General features: G+C 41.0%; 1 protein-coding gene across 1 annotated transcript in view; it reads right to left on the bottom strand.

Annotated features, from left to right (window-relative positions):
* Megf10 (multiple EGF like domains 10) overlaps positions 1-22074 on the bottom strand; it is a 156988-nt gene that overhangs the window by 76496 nt on the left and 58418 nt on the right. The window contains exon 5 of the mRNA XM_021150436.2: positions 2141-2233. Coding sequence (XP_021006095.1) covers positions 2141-2233 — 93 coding nt within the window. The remainder of the gene's footprint in view (positions 1-2140; positions 2234-22074) is intronic.

Below are 22074 nucleotides of genomic sequence, written 5' to 3'. Positions count from 1 at the left end.
ATGTGGCCTTGTATGCAGTTCAGGTTTAACAGCATTTTATCCTGCATTTTAATGAACTTATTTTAAAGGTTAACTTTTAAATATGAGTACAGGCATGCACAAATGTCAGGGTTTGTGCACTTGAGTGCAGGTGTACACAGAGGCCACACGAGGGTGTCAGATCCCCTGGAGCTGTCCTCTCTCAGGCAGTTGTGAGATGAGAACCAGACTCCTGCCCTCTGCCAGGCTCTGAGCCTCCTTATGATGTGGATTTTAAAAGTATCAGGAATGTTATTCTTGCAGGTATCTGTTTAAAGACTTCAGGTATCTGTTTGTCTTTATTTATATTTTTAATTGTTACAAAAACCCAAACATGAATCATAGAAAACAAACTGAAAGTTGCTTAATTATCATCTTGTATTGTTGTTAGAGTGTATATTCTCAGGATTTTGAAGTATTCACTGAAGTCAGAAAACTCTAACATAGACAGCAATGGTTTACTTTCTCAAGGGCCCAAATCAGCTCTAAAGAGTCTCATATCCTTGTAGGTTTTTGGTTTATGAACAAATGCCTTTTAGTCTGAGCCCTTAACTTGAGGTAGTCTGCAATTTCTAGGAGACAAAGCATGAATACCACTGAAATCATTCCACAGCCTTTTGTCCTGAAATGAACAAAAATCCGTATTTTTGAATAAATAATACCATCCATTTTCCTGTTTCCCACTTTACAATAATATTTTTCCTCAAAATGTCTAGGTGCAAGTGGTTTTAAAGTTGGAAAAGTTAATGAAAGCAGTGTCATATTTGAGGTCAGTCAGCCAGGAAAATGGACAAAAGCCAAATCCCACATCCCGAACATTCTGCCTCAATAGCCTGCGCACAGAATGCTCAGCCCACTCCCTGCTTTCTAACAGAAGTGAAACAAAACTCTGAAACACAGTTACCTATGGGATAGCGGTGCCTAACAGGAGCAGACTTACAAATATTCACATATGCCCTTCACACACTCTCTTTCTCACACACATACACTCATGTACACACACACACACACCACAGTCCCTATCAAAGTTACAACAAAGAGGCTCTTCACACTGACTGTTATACACAGGCAACACAAAGGCTTCCCCTAGAGATGTGGCTTCGGGGTCAGCCAAGTCTAAAAGCCTTCTTAATAAAATAAAAAAGAACCTTCCCAATTCCAAAGAAAGTGAGTGAAAGTCTCAGAAGCCTGCTTATCTGGGAAAGTTAGAATTCTTTCAGACTAGTCTCAAAAATGTAGTTGGTGGCAATGAAGACCCTTTGGCTGTCAGAGCAACAGGCTCAATTTTGGAAAACAATTATTTCTCTTGTATGGGTCTAATGATTTATTCATTGCAATATAGTATCAGATTTCCATTTCCTCTCAAAGAAAAAGGCGCAACTATGCACGCTGCAGCAAGTTATCGGAACACTGAAATTTTTGCAGCACAATTTACGAAAGTAACTGTATTCTATGACATTCCATCACCCAACTTTATGATCCTGAATATGGAGTCCTTGAAGGCAGGCTTCTTAGAATCTAGATATCATTATTTTAATTGTAACTCTGACATAACGAAGACAGTGGTATGATATGCTGTGGTTTCATTGAAAAAGCATCAAAATATTCATGATTTTTTTCAATTGCAGATTTATCTTCCCAAAGCCATCTGAGCATGGATTCATCTCAAAATTCAGAGGCTAATGGGCATGTTAGCATCACATCGTTTTATTTCTGAATTAAATTCAACATGGTGGGGCTCATTTTAATCACCAAGAAAGTAGATTCCCTAAATCAAGTTACAAACAGAAGTTAGACCACCATAGCTATCTATGTTCCCACAATGGCCTTCCTTCAGGGAGGAAACTAACCCACAGTGCCTACTTAGACCCTGACAGAGGATGTGAGCAACAGGTTTCCCACTCCTCCTTCCTAGGAACGTTTCTTTCTACTCACTTAACAGCGATGCTCTCTGTGATCCATGCACAGATTCAGGAGAAACCGTATGAATGAGTTAGATCTGCAACCCACACCACCCTCTGCTTAGGATGAAGTCAGAAATGTTTGTTGGCTCAGAGTCACTCACAGAAAATGGGCCCATGCAACAACACCAGGAGACAGACAATGGCAGGTGGGAACTTACCACTGCTACAGTTGGTCCCACCCCAGCCAGGCTCACACTGACAGGTGTTTGGAGCAATGCAGCGACCATGGACACATTTATCAGCACAGTGAGCTGTCAAAGAGGAAAAAGAAATCAATCAAACCAAGGATGTTGGCACAAGAAAAACAACAACAACACAGCTGTTACACATCCTAGGCTCACATATCACTTAAAAACAACACGCGTGCTTCCCGATTTTCTTCAGTCCCTCCCTCAGTTCCTTTAGAGTCTACCGTATAAGCAAACAATTCCCCCCTTTTATTGTGATATTTCCAAGGAAATTCCTCCATTTCAACTGTTTAATTTTACTTCACACTAGATTAGGGAAGCAGTGTCAAGGAAAATTGTCTAATCCGTACTTTAAAAACTGTTTCAGTGGGTCCCAAATATATCCTCCTCATGCTGGCAAGAGGGTATGTGGAGAAACAAACCGTGAAGCAAGATATGGGGATTCCAACAGTGGCAGCATGGGTCAAGAAGCCATTTCCTGTATATGATATGCTCACCGGAAACAATGGTCACCTTCCTTTGTGACTGTATTCACACAATGACATGACACAGCAGAGCAGAAAACACATTGTGCATCTCTCTCTCTCTCTCTCTCTCTCTCACTCACACACACACACACACACACACACGTTACATAGTCTCTAAAATACCTAGATATATAAGTAATTGTGAGAGCTAATTGAAAGAACTTACACTTATAACATTTTACTTAAGGACGACATATGGTACCCTGAGTATAGATACATTTGATTAATCTGTGCTTGCTATAAAAGTGAAATACATTTACTGACTAACCTCAAAAACTATCAGTACATAAGTAAGTCTCATCTCCAGTTGTGCACACTTGGAGCATTTTTTGTGGTTAGTCTTAGTATTTATTTATTTTTTTGTACTATGTATTTTTCTTCATAAAAATTAGAACCATGGTAATTTTAAAACTGCTTTTCCACACAATACAATGAGAACCGTGTCATTAACTATTCTTTTATGTACTTTATTTATAATTATTGGTATAATGTGCATGTAGTATATATCTAAATATATGAATAATTATGAATCTGTAATAGATAACTACTATGAATATATGAGATTCACTTGATGGCCACTTGGAAAGTCTTGACCTCAGACATGAAGGGTCATGGGAAGAGTTATTTGGGATGAATCAAAAGCCAGAGGTCAAAACAAAACAAACAAAAAACAAACAAAAAAACCCAAAGAGAGTTAGACCTTTTGTTTGGTGCAGTATCTGGGACAGCAGGGCAGAGAGAGACCTTGGAAAGTTCAAAGGAAGATAAACGCCTGCAGAGAGAAGACCACAGAAGGACTTATTGCTGCCAGAATAAGTTTTAACACATAAGTGCCTTAGTCATTGGGATATCAGGCCTGTTGAGCATGGGATTCTGAGCTATAGTACAGTTTCCTGACACAGGAATTCCACAAAAGCGTTTGGTAATCTTGGAATATTTGATTTAGAATATTTACACCGTTAGTTGTAATTAAAAGCAGAAACTGCCCATAGCTTATGAAGATACCAGTTCCCCAATGTGTCCTCTATTCTGTCAAGCTAAGTCAGAGCATGCTAACCCAAGGGTCAGCATCCTTCAGTCTCTACACACATATGTGATCTTGCAGGTGGCATTCCTTCATAAGGCTGTACAACTCTCTCCTGTTACCTGTTTAAATTTAGATATGGACACTCTTGAAGCCAACAACTTGCTGTCTGCAAACACACAAGATTCAGTTAAAATGCACTGGAAGGTGGGGGTGACAGCACAGAGCAAGCTCTATACTGCACACATTATGGCAAAGGACTCCCACATTCTGAGTGCTGGAATCCATCATTATTATGCCTCCATGAGAAGGCTTGGTCTTACTTGCCTCATGGGCTGATGGCATTTAGGCTTGAATCACCTGACTACTTAAATTTATCCTCACTCAAGATACTAAAGCTATTTGCAATTATGTTCTTTTGTCTTGAGACATTTTGGAAATTAGATGTTATTTACCTTTAAAGTGAAACAGAACTCCTTTGCTATAAAGGGAGAAAGATGTGATGGAAATTTAAAAATCTGGATTATTTTAAGAAATTTCTTGAGCTAACATTTCAGCAAAGTCTGAAACAAAACGTGGGTCGGTTTTTGACAAAACAAAACACAGCAAAACAACAAATTCCTCTGAAAACTAATTAGGAGTATGAATGTGTGGGAGGAACCTAATTAAAACTCATACTAATGGAGTCATTGTTGAGTATTGCCTCCTAAAAGAAGGGTCCAGGTGATGGGAAGAGTGGAGGGCTCTGTTCCATGTATAAGCCTCACACAGCGTCTGACTCTGTCATCCAAAGTCCATTTCTGCTCTGTGTTCTTTCCCACCACCTCTGGCTCTCCAGATCCAGCGATATCCCAGCACAGGTATCCACAGATGGTCAGGGGCAAAGGGAAGCAGGGACTGCTACGAAATGTTTGGTGACCTAGGATGACGAAACCTACAGAGACACGAAGTATGACAGCTTTTGACACAGTGACAGCAACTCACTCTGCTCAACTGACTTAGATCTTAACCTGTCCCCAGTTTTCACCGACATGCCACCCACTCAGGGGCTGAGCAAACAGGACTAACCCTACATGGGAAACCAAGTAGGCCAAAGATGTGAATTAGCCATGTATCTCCTTCCAAAGGGGGCCAGCCAAGAAGAAAGGGAAGGGCGTTCAGCTTAGCAAGTGTTTAACAACTTGGGTTCCAAGCATAGGCAGAATCATCATAAGGTCTCACCCACAAGAATAGGGAGACTTTCATTATTGTTATTACTTGTCCCATGTCCTTTTTTCTTACTTTAAAAGAGGAGTTTAAAAACCAAGATAACATGGAGCTGGTGGAATGGCTCAGTCAGTAATGTGTGTGTAAGCATGAAGACCTGGGATCAGTTTAAAGAATGCAAGTTAGAAGATGAAGACAGGGGAAGAGGAGGAGGAGGAAGAGGAAGGGAATAGGAGGAAGAAGAGGAGGAAGGGGAGCAGGGGAGGAGGAGGAAGTGGGGAAGGAAGAGGAGCAGGAAGAAGAAGAGGAGGAAGGAGAGGTGTAGTAGCACCCAGTTGTAATTCTGGCAATGGGGAGATAAAGAAAGGCAAATCCCTGGGCCTGGTTGGCTGAATCAGTGAGCTTCAGGTCTCAAAAACACAAAGTGCACACATACACACACACACACACACACACACACACACACACACACACACACACAGAGAGAGAGAGAGAGAGAGAGAGAGAGAGAGAGAGAGACAGAGAGAGACAGAGAGAGACAGAGAGAGACAGAGAGAGAGAGAGACAGAGAGTGACAGAGAGAGACAGAGAGAGAGACAGAGAGACAGAGAGAAACAGAGAGAGAGAAAGGGAACCCTTGCATAAAATTTCTATCTGATATGATTTTTTTCTCATCCCTTTAAAAGGAAACCATTAAATACATGCTCTATGTTTTTAGTAGGTTTTCTCTGAGGCCAGAGATAAGCTGAACCTCTAACCCACAGTCTGCACCCATCTGGGAGTTCATCAGGCTGCACAGCCAAGACATATCTCCAGTCATACAGATGAAACAAACAGGCCAAGTGTTTGAAGTGAGAGCTGTGGACAGTCTGTCTGTTGGTGGACAGGTGAGGACTGACATCGTGACCCTGGAATCTTCTAATTAGGCTCCTGTTTCAACCTCAGTTCCTAAATCCATTTAAATCCCATCACTAATGCCATGGGCCTCATTCCTTTCACTTGTAAATGCTGAGGCACGATAGCCACCACCAAGTGTTTTTTCTTCTGCTATATAGTTTCCTTTGGATTGACTCTTAGGGATGGAGAGGGGGCAAAAGGAAGAGTGAGCAGATTAAAGATGCCTACATAGCCCAAATATGTCTGTACAGGAGGTGCATCCCTTATCCTAGAGGCAATGATACAATCAATTCTGGTTCTTTGGTCTAAGTATCTCTTGAAAATAACTGCCCAGGAATTTGACATCTTTGTCTCTCTTTCCTTTCTATAAAGAGATACAGAAGAGTGGGATACCATGTAACGTTTAGAATCCTGAAAACAGACTGGGGTTAGCAAACTAGGAACTCTTGGTCTGTAGAGCAAGGAGCAGCAGGAGAATGTGAGAAGACACTGAATGATTCTGTTTCTATGAAATGTCCAAATAGGGGGCTCCATAGGAGAGATATATTAGCGGGGTAGGTAAATGTGGGACAATACAGGCTTTTTGAGATGAAGAAAATATTTAAAATTTGGTCCTGTGATGGCACACAGCTCTGAAAATATGAAAGCTAGACTTAGTGTCATAACTGAACTGTAAATTATATAGTATGTGAACTATCTCTCCAAAGGCTATCATGGAAAGTACTGTTAGGGGAAGATGTTAGCTAATTCCAACTGGGAGGATCTCATGACAGAGAGGGCATTTAAGCTAATGAAGTGGACACTTTTTAGAGCAGTTACATGTAAGAGTGGACAACTTGAAAGAAGTTACATGCAAACAATGATACCTTTAGAACAGTTACATGCTAAAATGGACACTTTTAGAACAGTTATATGCAAAAACAAACACTTTTAGAACTGTTACATGCTAAAATGGACACCTTTAGAAGAGTTACAGACTAAAGTGGACACCTTTAGAACAGCTACATGCAACAGTGTCCTGAAGTAGCTGCCTTGCAGTTCGTCCTCCTAGTATCCCACCCCACAGCCACATAACTTATTTCTTGAGTTTGTGAACACTACTCCATAGCCACCAGGAGGCTTTAAGCATAGAGGTCCTAGATGGATAGTCATCATGGAGAAGGTAAGCACACACTACGTGCCTTGAATTCTGTGTGCAATAAACGTTATAGAAAAACTTTAACACACAGAATTCCTTCCTGTCCATTCTTATACTGTCTTCCGGTCTCTTAAGGACACATACAGAGTTGTTAGAAGTGTCTTTGGTAGACATTGCTAATTATTCTGTTTTATTAACAGAATCTCTGTCATGACAGGGCCACTAGAATGACCAGCCATCAACGACATTTCTTGGTTTTCTTTCCAGAACGATGTGGTATCCATGGAGACAAAAAGACAGACAGACTCAGTGGTCACTCCAGCTCCCCCTCCTTCCTGACAGCCTGAGTGACTAACAGATGGATTTTCAGAACGTAGTTGACAACCAGAGAGGAAAAAAGAGCAAGTGGACCTTAGAGCTCTTCACTCTGAATTATTTCCCTAGATGAATGGATACTGTCAGCCATCTGCAGAACACTTCCAAACCCTAGATGCTTGAGTTTCTACTTTGTATCTGTGTTTTCTTCTCAACCTAATTCCAAACTAGTGAGTTGGCTCTTTGGAAGATCTTCCAGGTGTGTGTTACAAAGAATCTATGTTAGCAGGATGGATAGAAGACCCATTTCTGATAGATAGATACACAAGAGCATAGTTTCTACTAGACTTTGAAGTAAATGGATCACACAAGCCTATAATCAAACGGTATGAGGAAAATTTAAAAAACAAAACAAAACAAACAAACAAACAAACAAAAAACGTGGCCACAAGGCCTTACCCTCTCTCTCAATTATAACTTTAACTTAGAATTAAGAATGGTTAAACAGTATGGGTTCTGTCAGCCCTAAAACAAGCAAAACAGAAAAATTGTTATCGTTATAAACCAAAAGAAAGGATATACTGGTGGATAGTATTCAACAGAAAACAAAACAAAACAAAACAAAACAAAACAAAACAAAACAAAACAAAACAAAGCTGAGAACAGAGGAGGGATGGAACACAGAAAACAAATCTAATAACAAGAGTAATTAATTCCATTGTGTGAAATGCTCTAAACATCTCACACAGATTAAGACTTTAAAAAAGCAAGAAATAATATATTATGTTTATAAAAACTGCATGTTAAATATAATAACAAAATGTATTAAACATCAAAAAAAACATGCTGTCTTAGTTGTGTTTCTATTTCTGTGATAGAAACTACCACGCCCAAGAGAAGCTTCGGGTGGGGGGTGGGGAAGGGTTTATTTAAGCTTACAACTCTCAGGCCACACTCCATCTTTGAGAGAAGTCAAAGCAGGAACCTAGAAGCAGGAGTTGAGGCCAATGCCACTGGGTACCCCCCTATTGATTTGCTCTCCGTGGCTTGCTCAGCCTACTTTCTTAAACAACTCTGGGACCACTTGCCCTCTGACAGCAACATTCATTGTGGGCTTGGCTTTGCCACATTAACCATGAATCAAGAAAACGCCCTACAGATTTATTTGCCTATCAGCAATCTCATGGAGACATTTTCTTGATTTAGATTTTTTTCTTCCCAGTTAACTCTTTCTTGTGTTGACACCAATGAAGATACTAATAGTGATTAAAAAAAAAAAAAAAAAGGTCTGCTATAACTATACAAATATCAAAGATAATTTTAGAGAAAAGACCATTTCAGAGGCAATGAAGGTCATATAATAATGATAATGTGTTCATCAAAATAAGACAGAACGTTTCTCAAAATGCTGATGGACATTTGGGGTGTTGCCAGTTTTGAGCTGTCACAAACAAAGCAGATTTGAACACCTATGTCCAAATGTCAAACAATTCTTTGATTTCATTCCAGCTGCTGCCTAAGGGAAGGGAAAGCCACACAAACACCTGTGCACAGGTTTTTCAAGCATTTTTTTTTAAAATAATAGTAAGATGGAACATATCTACACATCCATAAATATGTGAGAGGGCAAATAAATTGTTGAATATATATATATATGTGTGTGTGTGTATACATATATATATATATATATATATATATATATATGTATATTACTCATCAATAAACAGACATGAGTTAATGGTGTTCCTAACACGATAGATGAATCTCAAATTCGGTATGCTTGATGGAAGAATTGAGATATTAGAAGGAGCACAGTGCTCTACAAACACAGCCTAACCTAGAGGCTCAGAGGCAGAGTGATGCTTGTCAGAGGAGGAGAGGAAAGAAGACCAAACAGAGGGAGTTCATGAGTAGGCTCACTACTACGAGTGGGGTGGGGGTTTCATGGCTTTGTACCAATTATGTCAATTCTTACCGATTTGTGTACTTAAACATGTGCGATTCATTTTATGTAAACCTAGCTGTTTTTTTTTTTTTTTTAAGTACAACTTGAAGAGAACTTTCCAATGGGGATCCGTGAACTTTATATACCAAGGGGTTGGGATGGAATAAAACATCTAGACTGTCTTTAAAATTTTTGTATACTTTGTGAGAGTCTTTTTAATTTTTCTTCTTCTGTGATGCCAGGGGTAGAAGCTGGCAAGCACTCTGACAGTGAGCTACCTTCCCAGCCCTGAAATTTCAGTAAGGGTTCATGGGCTCTGCCAATGCTTATGAAGGCACTGGTTTTGAACCTTCTCAAAAAATGTATCTGGAGAAGTGTCACAATGTGATGCTCTCCTCAGCTTTTCCTCAATGAAGCAAATAACGTAGAGTGGGAAAACCAAGCCAAAACCTTATGTGAAGCAGACAGTTGCCATGAAGCCCGTATAAGGATTAAAAGGGCCATCTGCGGAGCACATAATCCTATTCATTGCTTGAAAGTAGAGTTTTCATTTAACTCTGAACTTACACAGGCATTATGGATTTTGGCCACAACTCTCACATTGGTCCATTTAGGCTGATAATAAAAGATTCCAGTAATATGAGCCTAATGAGCCACTGTTTCTGAAAGGCAACAGACGCCGGAATAAACTCTAGTTTGCTACGTTGAAATTCCTAACAACTCAGCCTCCAGCATGTCTGATGACACAACCCCACGCTGACTCACTCTAAGCAGGATTTAAAAGTTCCTCACAATTAGAGAAGGGACCAGGAGGAAGTTGTGCTCGCCCCAGGTGGATTAGCCCTGCCAGCCCTGTCTCATCTATGATGATGAGAAACATGTGCTGCTGCCACCGGAAGTGCACACCAGCCTCTCTTGTTTTTAGAAAGGCATTTCTCTTGGCCTGACCCCTCACAATGGGGACATAGGGGGCATTTCAGACCTGTTTTCCACCACGTTGCATCTTCCCTAGTTCACCTGACTGCAATGCGCTCCCAGCCTCTGCCTCTCAATCAGATATTCATAATTGAGTCGAGTCCTGGGGAAAGCCAAGAAGGCAGTGAGACATGGCTAGGCTGACACTTCTCCCACTCTCTATCCTTGCCCTCTTCCCGCTGGGTGGTGATCTGTAGACACTTCCTTTCTCGGCTCTGAGACCCATGTCTCAAAGTCCCAGGTCCCCACTCTCCTTCTACATTTATACCCACTTGGGACAAAAAATCAAGTCCACATGCACAAGAGTCAAGGACCAATACTAACTGTAATTGCTTTCCTTATCTGGAACCTTTGCTTCATAGTGTGGGCATCTTGAGGAAAACATGTAAATTAAGCAATTTAATCTACTTAAAAAGGAGAAATCAAGCAAGCTGTAGGAACTTGGCTACTAGAATGTCCCACAAGAAAGAAGAGAGAGAGACAGAGACAGAGACAGACAGAGAGACAGAGACAGACAGAGACAGACAGACAGAGACAGAGACAGAGAGAAAGAGAGAAGGAAGGAGGAAAAGGAGGAGGGAAGGAACAAAGAAAGAAACAAAGAAGAGAAAAGAAAAAAAGGAGAGAAAAGAAGAGAAAAGAAAAGAAACAAACCAATTACATAGAATACCAACTAAAATGCCTTTGAGGACCAGACAGATAGATATTAGAGAAATACTACACGTTACGCATGACCCAGGGAGCTGGGGGAAGTTCAGTGGTCTTCAGTATCCTTTGTCACATAGGAAAGAAAGGCCAGAGTTACTAATCCCCAAATCAAGGACATAGTATAAACTTAACCAGATACAATTATATACCACAAGCTAAGTACAGAGTTATATCCTTACAGTCCCAGCAATCCAAGGGGCTGAGGCAGGAGGTTCTTTGAGAGCATGAGTTCAAGACCAGACTAGGTAATAGATCAAGCCTCTACATAAAAAAATAAAATAAAACAGAAACCAGCCAGGGAAAACTGCTTGCCATACAAGCCTGAGGATCTAAGTTTGTTCCCAGAACCCATGCAGGAAGGAAAGAATCAGTTCCCAAAGGCTGTCCTCTGAACTCCCCATGTGACTCCACATAGAACGTGCACATTGTAGCAACCCCTACACACACACACACACACACACACACACACCACTAGATATAAAAACAAATACAAAAGGAGAAAGCATAAACCTTAATTGTAATCAGGTCATCTGGCCATGGACTCATCAGCCATCTTTATAGGACATCAGGAAAGGCCAAAGAATGAAAACAAACAAACAAACAAAAAACAAAGGAATCTCACATTCTTTGATGGTCACATTTTAAGCTGAACTGCTATTTCCCTCTTAATTTTAGGTACAGCCCCACCAGAGAGGTCATTTATACGTTGATTCAGATTTATTACATTTCATATGCATACATGTTGACATCTTCTTGGTAAGCAGTGGTTGTCCATGACATACATCATAATAATTCAAAAGTTGGAAGAAAGATCCAGACAACACTGTTCCCATCCGTAAAGCCAGTGCTGTAGGAGGGCTATGTCTGCGATACCTGTAGACTCGGTGATAGCTTTCCCTTTCTTGAGTTGTTTGATGGAGGAGGGAGGACCATGCTAAATAAGGTTGAGGCATACCTTTTACTGCAAGCATCCCAAAGGATCTAATTGGCTAAAGTAGTCCTTAAGAAAAGGGTATCTACCAGGGAAAATGTACCCACTGGTACAACCATGGCATGACTGTTGTAGGGGTAACAGATTGCCCTTCGAATAGATTTGTCAGCCCACTTCACAAGAAGGAACTCATATCTGGTAGTATAAATGTGATTTTTAAAAACAAAAACAAAAACACTATGACCAAAGAGGTTTTAGACACTACCAGAGATTTTACTATGGTTGTCTTGTCTAACGTGACATGGCCCCAAATACCCTGTCAGCAGTCAATTATGGATGGGGGAGGGGTTCATAAAAACCTACCACCTCTTACTGAACTACTGGTCCCTGGTGGGTTCTAGAAGGAGTATCACTGTCCTTGACTGTATGTACCCTCTGATGAACCCACTAGGATCCAGTGGCTCAAACTAAAGCACATCACAAAAGGCTCTTATCAAACAGGACAGGTCACAAAACTAAAAGAGATGAATGTAGGAATGGGACTTGAAGGAGAGGGATGGGCTGAAAGAGCTCAAAGGCAGGTCAGGTGAGGTGGGGGCAGCAGTGTTCAGAATGACCTATATGCATATATAAAATTGTCAAAGGACACATTTAATACAAGTGACATGAAATGGGGGAGAAAATGGGTATTGAACCAGTGGCATTTCCTAAATTATCTGCAATGAGCTCTACTGGGGAAACAGTCTATCGTTCACCTGAGGGACATGTAGCTATACAGAGAGCAGCACCTATGAGTCAATTTCTGGAGGCCAGTGTCCTTCTGGGACAGCTCCATCACTGATAGTGTCCCTTTCTTTATGCCCACAGTTCCATGTAAGTATACCAGACGAACTCAACTGCTGTCTTGAAGCATAAGCATCCACACAGGTCCTGTGTCCCCACTCCACTGTCCCCACTCCACTGTCCACAAGGATCTTTGCCACTGCTCTGCCCCAGCTAGTCAGGTAGACTCATATCCCTCTGGGACCTGGCAGAGAAATTTCCCTTACTGAGCAAAGATTTTCTTGGTTTCTCTGAGTTCTCTCGAATATTTGGTAGATTTGTGTAGCTTGAAAACAGACTAAGTCTAGAACTTCAGATAGTCTTAATGCTACAACTGAAGAAAAAAAAAAGAGTCTGTGCAGTGTGTGTGTGGCTCAGATAAATGCCTTAGGTTTACCACCAAATTATCTGTAATAAACGCTCAGATTCAAAATGCCAGACTGGGGGAGGGGAGAGGAAGGAGGGGGGATGCAAGTCTGTCACCTGGCCATGTCAATGTTCTGTGGTTGTTTCCTTAGATCAAACATGGTTTTTATATCATTTTAAATAACTTTTTCCTAAAAAGATTTGAGCAGGAGTCCAATTAAAATCGTCTTTTAGTTTCAAACTTTTACAATCACGGTTATTTGTCCGGGCAATGAGGCTGCATAAATTATCAGGCCTGTGAACATTCTACCTGTCCTGTAAAGACTGCAATTTCAGAAACTCACTCCCTGAAGGTGAGGCAAGTTTCCATTGTTTCCATTAGCCTCTTTGGGACACTAAAGTCAAGCTGCTTTGGTAGAGAGAGCAGCAGGCAAGATTTCCATCAGAATGGCATGGAGTCTATCTTGAATTCACAGTGCAATTCTTTAAGATTAAATTCGTAGTTTCTATTTATAACAACAATCAAAGTACCAGGGAAGTACTGACAACCAGGAAAGCCACAAAGGCCCCTTACATTATTTATTAGATCAGATCTTGTCTTCACTCCTAGCAAAGCAGTTATCCCCCAAATAGAAAATCCAAGAGTGGGTTCCAGTGGGCGTGTGGGAAAATTGGAATTTCTGCTGGTGCAGTGTATGGACAAAAGGCTTCTCCCGCATTTTCTGGTAGGTGCCTCTGAAACAAGTAGGACTCCATGGCAACGGAGAACAGGGTCCCTATGGAAACATGAAAAAATCTACTGCATGTGGTGGGAGGGGCAGGATGGGTAGTTACACTGAGGGACCTACCATCTCGTCGTTGTCTCAGGTCAGCCTAAACTGATTGCCTCATGCTCATGTCTCCTCAAAAGCCTGTGTTTAAGAGTCTGAAGACAGCAGAAATGATGGACAAGATCGAAACTACGAATTAAATAAGCCTGTGAGACCCAGTCACGCTCAGAGTCGAAGGCTCTGGCTGCCTTCAACTTCAAAAAGAGGCCTTCAGTTCTTGCCTACAGAGAAGGAGAGCTCTTCTCTCTCTAAACAACACTGCCAAATGCTGAGTCCTCAAGGCAACTCTCACCAGCAACTCTCAGTCCAAGAACCCTGGGTTCGAAACGGGTCAACAACAACAACAACAACAAGAAAAGACCAAATCACACAAAACCTGGATAAAAGATGAAATGTGTCATTTACTGTCACCAAGCAGGTGAGAGGTGATCTAGCCTCTTAGCCAGCTCTTTTCCCAAGCCTTCCCCAGTTTGTCACCATACTGAAACTTGCGAGCTCTCTCTCTCTCTCTCTCTCTCTCTCTCTCTCTCTCTCTCTCTCTCTCTCTCTCTGTCTATACTCAGTACAGCCCTCCTTAGGGTGACAGTGTGGCAGAGTGTGGATGGTGGGCATATGGTTTCCATCCACTTGACAAAAGAGTAGACTATGTTATCCTGCATTCATTGGTAAATATTATGGCTTTCTCAGAAGCAGCTAGTTTGTCCTGGAGACAAGAGCTAGTCTGGTAAGTAGATAATAGGACCATCAGTTAAGTGGCAAACCAGATCTTGTAACAGGTGATGTAGGTAGCATGTTTAACTGGAACACCTGATATCTCCATGACACCTCTCCATAGATCAATAATCTCTTAGGCCAGATAATTTCAGAGACTGAAACTACAGAGCACAATGGCCACCCACTGTAACTCTGGCGCATCAATTGACAACCAGTGCTTCCTCTCATCCCAGACCCTCTCTAAATACCATGTCCCCAACAGCTGCTTCCAAGAGAGGCACCTATTCTCCAGAGGGGAACATTTTTATAAATTCCAGTCTAATATAACTTAATATCCCAGGACAAAGGAAGAGACTGGGGTAGAGGGAGAGAATTATGTGTCACATGACAAATAGCCACTTGTGGCTCTCCAAAGTACATCTGTCTCTCAGAAGGAAACAACTCCTGAGCAAGTGAGGTGCAGGTGTTTGTACCCCTCACCCCAGTTTCAGTTTAAAGCCCATCGCCTATTTTATTTCATATAAAACTTGGTTTTATTTTTCCATTAAAAGTACAAACTATTTCTTTTCCTTAGCTGTTTCTAAATATAAAATGTGTTCTTTAGTTCTATAAAGAAAACTGGTTCATAATAAATATACACATCTAGAAAGTTCTTAAACACTCTAAAATACATATTTTGATTTTTTTCTCTATGCTTTCTTTTTTGAAAGCACAGTATTCAAACCAGAGCAGAGTTCATCTTCAGAGTTATTTTCTCATACAAACACCAACAACAGTTCCAGCTCCCCGTTTGCCTACAGCCAGTTTAGTTTTACATAAAGTTGGCCAAGTTAAAATCAACTGTGAATATTTATTCACTGCTCTGGTAATCAATTGTCACACTCTTCTCTGCGAAGAACAGGAAATCATATAGAGATCAGTGTGTGGGAGTTCAGGCTTTTTATTTACGGTTCCCAGGTTCTCTTAACAAGTGCCAAAGACAAGCAAGCACAGCCATGGGAACTGATGCTCCAAGAGCTGGCTCTCGAGCTAAGGGGAGGTGGGGGGAGAGAAAAGCCAGATCGCAGACATTTCCCTTCAGAACTTCTTGCAAGTTCTGAGAGCCCCTGTGTTACAGCTTTAACTCAACTTAACATTGGACTTCCATCTAAGGAGGATGCAATAACATCCTTTAAGTTTCCCCAAAAAGAAACAGTCTTCAAAAGGGTCTCTTCCTCTACAGTGGCACCCAGCAGGGGAATGAATGCAAGGCATCTGGACCACAGAGAGTGAGAAGCGAACTGGAAAGGGAGCCTGGCCATCTTCTTTGTCTATTCATGATTCTGCAGCAGGTCGTTTGGGCTTACAACGATCTTCATTCTGTCATCAGCCAAAAATGAAGCCAAGGACAACATATGAGCGATGTTATGTCTGAATCTACCAGTTTCCTCCCACTGTCAATGTCCCACTTATGAGTTTCTCCAAGTCCCTGTGTAACCAAACCCATAGACAACCTCCAGTTTACTAAAGGTCAAATTCCAAAGAAGTGATTCCAGATCGGTTGTGAGTAGCAACAAGCCTCTCTTCCTAGAATTATAATGTAGATAACGATTAGGCCCTTAGGATAGCTTCAAAGGTTTCTTTATTCCAAAATGTTCCTGAAAGAGCTAGAGTTCTCTGGGGATCACAACACTGGAATCCTTGGTATGAGTAACACATTTGTGTTTCTGTTGGACCAAGAGCTCCCCTTGCCTCACTCTTCATAGATCCTCCATCTCCTCAGTGTTCAAGGTAAAGAGCATGGGAAGGAGACTCTTGTCATGACTACCCTGATTACCCGTGGCTAGGGGAGCATCGAACAGTCAAGGATGTTGGGAGATGGCCCTATGCAAGGTTGAGGTATACAGACCACGAGTGTCTATTGAGTTGATGAGCTCAAAGGAACCAGAAGGCCTAATGCTTCTGCCGCTGCATCTCTGGACATATGTTAGTCAGTTCTTGCCTCAAGCTGTCATTTTTACCAGCCCCCAACCATCCTAGTCCTCTTCTTTCCTTTTGGACATCCCCATTGATCTAACCACTCTTCCTGGGATTCTGTGAAAGACAACGCCTCTCTTTATTTCCCATTCTGCTCTAGTCCTCTAAGTCAGAAAACAAACAGACCATAAAAATAATTTTTAAAGAGATCAGCATCACTTGTAATTTGGAAATGCAAAAGTAAAACAAGGTTCTTTTTTTTTTTAACCCAACATAATGAAAAAAAAAAAAAGAAAGAAAGAAACTTCGTGTTGGTGTTATGGAAAGATGGACGCCATCTTGCATTATTTTGGGGGAGGAAGCATGTAAACTGTTGTAATCCAGACAACAATTTGGCAATTTATATCAAAACACATAGTGTTTAATATGTGGGTAAGATCATTCTTGTCTTTGTCTTTCAAAACCCACTATCCTCTTCCCACAGATGGCCCTCGCAGGTTGATAAACTCACACTACTCAAGTCTTGCCGTGAGTATGTAACAGGAAATGGAATACGACCACTTCCGGCTTGACTCAGGAGGCAGATGCACTGCCACGTGATTTTCTTCTCATGTCTCTTCCCTCAGCGTTTCGGAAACTGTATTGGTATGTGAGGCTCAATTGTAGTACATAAAAATAAAGACCACCCCTTGAGATGGTAGATGGAAACGGTAGAGATTACTTTTCCTCTATTGGTTTGGCCCCCGTCAGGCACCTCATAGCCAAATCGAATCCTGGATGATGCAATAGGCGTACCCTTTGCTACGCTTTGGATGTGTATTTCCCCCAAAGAGTTTTCCTGCTGGAAGCTGGGTCCTTAAGATGTCAGTTCTGAATAATGAGCTTCAAGCTAAAGGGCTTAATATGGGGTCCTTGGGATGGCCAAAGTGTGCCTCAAGGAAGTCTGTTTCCTCTGGAACCTGATTCGTTCTCCTGCGTGCGTTTCTTAATAAAACCAACCTGATTGTTATAAAAGCTCAGTATCTCTGACCACCTGTTCGGTCCACACTCATTCTCCCCTCACCATGTGACAAAGCCAAGAGACTCCTCCCCAGGATGGAAACAATGGCATACTCTTGGTCCTACAGAACTGTGAACTAAGTAAAACTCTTTTCTTTATAATGCAGCCTAACTCAGGTATTTCATTACAAATACATGAGATAGACCTGCATGGTCTTTGTCCCAGAAATTCTACTCAACATAATTTGTCTTATGAACTACTCATGTCTGCAGAAAGGTTTATAAAATGATGCTTATTATTTTAGAAACTGACCTTAGTACATATCAATACAGTAATTCAGTCATAAAACAAGTAACTTATTAGTTGTGTAAATTAATGACAAAAGTACTAGATTTGATATAACTTTTGGGAAATATATCCATAATATAATATAAATGAATAAAACCACGTGCAAAAAAGTGTTTACATGGTATAAACCTATAAATTTGTTTTAGATTTAAAGAGCTGGCAAAATATAGTGTTCTACACCAAAAATGGGAACATTATGAGTGACTGGTTTTTTTCTCTAGTGTTTCATAAAGTCAACATTGTTTCACTGTGAAAAATATTTTATTAAAAATTGCAAAGATACAACAAATTATCATCTCTTCTGAAGTAGTTTAAGTCTTTATTTCTAGACAACAAAGTAGCCCAGTTAAGAAGAGGGGACCAAATAGCCTGTCCTCTCTCCAGTCTGTACCGCATTACTAACTTGTAACAGACAAAACCTGAAGAACATCAACAGTAGTTTGCTGCTTCTTCAGTTTCTAACATAACTACTTAAAAGTTAAGATTTCCCTTGCAAAATATCCATGACTTTTCAAAATGGAACTGATATTTTGGCACTTATAAGACAACGGTAGGCACAGAAGACAAGAGATAAATGAGAAGAATCTATAATTGAGTCATTTATCGTGGTTATTAGCCAAAAATATTCCCTCTTAAAAAGAATTCTAAAATTCAAAAATTACTGCAATAACCTTTGTATACAATTTGAAACTTAGTAGGAAGTGATGTGTCTACAGTGGAATGTACCTGAGATAGATCCTAGTGAAGGTGATGGGCAGTCTCCATCAAGGTAGCATGTGGACTGTGCTCTCTGGAGTTTAAGAACTTCAGCAAACAGTGAAAAATAAGTATATAGCTTTAAGGAGAAGACAATCCTGGCATGGGCAGTGACAGGAATGAACCTCAGGTTCATAATTATAATGCCCATGTATTCATTAAGACCAATGGATGAAACCAGAGTATTAACCAACCTACAGTTAAAAAAGAAAACACAGAACATAGCCAACCCCAATGCTGGTATGTGTTATAAAAATGTATTGGCATCTGTTTGAGGTTAGGTACAAGAACCTGACACTTTAATCCATAGCATTTTTTAAATAAGAGATTAGTTACCTGATTTTACAAACCATGTATCTACACACATATATAACACACGTGCAAATACATACATACACAAAGACAGACACATATACATTTCTACATATACACATACATTAGAACTATTTTTGTTCCCTGGGCATCTCTTCACTAAGATGAAGATGTTTCCATATCAAAAAAAATAACTAAAGACATCAGCTCAGACAGTAATTCCAACCCAGCGATGAACTTTAGAGTCTATCATGATTTATGAACAGAGTAAATTCTCAGTGTCACAAATATCTTCATGTCCTGTAACACCTTCTCCGTAAAAAAATGTTCTAGCTCTTCCTTTTCCCAACCAGATTTTCAGAGGAGGCTCACTCACACCATTCCCTTGTCTGTTTTGGCTCTTCTTGCCCAATAACGTTCTTCTGTCTGTCTTCTAGCAGAAGCCTAGCGGTTCAGTGTGTTCTACGGGCCAGTGGCTCTGCACAGCCTCAAACCCTCCGAAGAAACACATAAATCTGGGCCGAGCCCAGACCTACTGACTTAGGGTCTGCATTTCACGCCCTTCCCAGAGGATCCACCCATTCATTCCCATCTCAAGAAAAGAAGGTCTTCTCACTGGACGCCGAACACAAAGAAAACAGAGCATTGTTTTCCAGGGATCCCTCCCCTCGGCTGGCAGAACAAAAAGTGTATTTTAGCATCCTCTGCTGCCTCCATTGGTGGTAAACATGGTAGGAAAGCCACTTCTTGAGAGACCTTTGGTGAGAATCCCCACAAAGGCTGAACTCCAGACTTCTCCACATTATGAATATGAAGTTTAAAAGCTCCTGTGTCTTCTGAACTCCCAGTCTTATTCTCCGAACCGCCAAAATATTGAGACAGGAAGAGCATCAGCCAAGGCTCCCTCACTAGCTTTCTGAAAGTCCATCGTACCCCACGTATATCTATGTGTCCACAAACTGCCACCCATCGGATATAGACAGGATCACCACATTTGTTATCTATCTAAACAAGATCCATAAAGTTCTTTGTTTGCACAACCTTCTCAAAGACCAACTTCAAAAGAGAAAAAATGTCCATTTTAGTCACTTTAAAAAGAGATGAACATAAAGCCAGAATCTAATTTGTGAATTGAATTAAGCAACTTTGTTTTCAAAGGCAAATTTGTCTATCAGCTTCTTTGATATCTCTGAGGTCATGTAACCATAATGCTACCAAGCCATTCCTGAGAAATCCAGTCCGACAGTTAGGTCACACTCCTCCACTTCTCAGCTGCCCTGCCGCTTTCCTTGGTGTGGATGAAGTACCTCATTCCACATTCAGAATATATATAGCATCATTTCTCACCGTCAACCACCACCTGACAGGTTTCCTCATCTACAAAATGCATATGATCATATCTGTCTCCTAGTGAGATTTGGGGGAATTAGTACAATGACACCATATCTGCCTGGCACAGAATAAATACTCGGTCAAGATAACTCCTAATCTGTTGTTATTCTGAAGACATTAAAAACTACTTAGGGCAAACTCCCCGCGGGACAAGAGCATAGCTCTCTCAGATAAGCATGTAAGCATGTAATCACAGAGCCCAGCCTTTGGATTTTATACCACAGACAATCGGTGCATGTTAACTTTAACCATCTTTGTAATGAACCCTCTTTACTGAACCTGATTGTTTTTTCCTATAAAGGAGAGGAGAAAATATTTGGGATAAACAAGCAAGCAAACAAAAACCAATGAATTCCTTTACATGGAAAAGTAGAATGTAAAATGTCCTTTGAGGACCCTGGATGTAGCTCAGTTGACAGAGTGCTGATCTAGCTTCCATGAAGCCCTGGCTTTAATACCCAACATTGTATAAACCATATCAACTCAGCAAAGTAACCCAGGCCTGTGCTCAGAGCACTTAGGAAGTAGAGTCAGGGGATCAGAAGTTCAAGGTCATCCAAGGCCTAATGGTAAGTTCCAGACCAGCTGGGTAAACCTGAGATTATTTCTCCTGGAGGAGATTTTTTTCAGTTACCTGAAAGAAATTTGATTGCAAATGCAGAAGAAAAATTCTTATTCTGCCTTCCAGGTAAGCTTTCATTAACTTAGTTAAGGCTGCTTGGCCTGAATGAAGGACTAAACCCTGTTTCTGCTCCTTTCTATAGCTAGAAATAATTAAAAATGATGACCATGCTACCTGGTTGGCAGCAACAGCTGTTGGGAAGGGATCATGAAAGCAGAGTGCTAAGCTCTCTCTCCCTCCTGTCTCCACAGCGGTACCGAGCTAACCCAGCGGTATAGAGTATAGACCATTACTGAAAGGCATCTTCCATCACAATCAAGAGAGAAGTAAGGTCTTTGGGGGTATAGGGATTTATTAATGAAATAAGCCATCACGGCTGACAAATGCAAACTATCCTTAAAAAATAAAACAAGACAAAACAAACAAAACCAGCAACAACAACAACAGAAACCAAATAGCTCACAAGCAAGTGAGAGCATATTGTGAGCTGAATAAATGTACTAACCTATCTTTAAAAAAATAAATAAATAAATGTTTTCTGCCCACAGGGATAGCAGGTGAGCTAAGAAAGCCTAGAGAAAGAGTTTTAAAAGTGATTGCTAAAGCTGTCATTCACTAAAACTGTCATTCACACAGCCTGGGGAACACATTATACAAGTCTCATAGAAGAAAAAGGTTGATATTCTGCCAACATCCTTCCAGGCCAGATGAACGAGTAGATTTGCAGCTGTGGCCATGAAACTCTGAGCAGTGCTCTAACTGGCCTTGCTTGGGTCCACTCTTCCCACACAAGCTGGCCTATGGGAGCTCATTTCCTGCACTCCGGCATCCTGGTGGGGCAGGGGGGTACGGCCAACAGCGAGGCCTGAGCAATCAATCCCAAACTCTGTGCACACTGATAGCATTGTAGCTTTCTTTGTGAGTCCTGTGATCTGGTACAGACATACTTACTCTCTCAGTGTGGGTTGACAATTGTGTTTGTTAGACTGAACCCTAGCTAAGGGCATCAAAACCATGTCCCCCACATCCCTGGAAGATGGCCAGCCCAGCCAGTAAGAACTCCACCCCAGCACTCTATTCTTGGTCTTTCTCCCGACAGCTTCTCATCACCTGAAGCCAC

This window comes from Mus caroli, unplaced genomic scaffold (genome assembly GCF_978045245.1).
Source record: "Mus caroli unplaced genomic scaffold, Mus_caroli_1 scaffold_19, whole genome shotgun sequence".
NCBI lineage: Eukaryota > Metazoa > Chordata > Mammalia > Rodentia > Muridae > Mus > Mus caroli.
The sequence above is the reverse complement of the archived record's forward strand: the minus strand, read 5'-3'. Positions and strand labels throughout refer to the sequence as shown.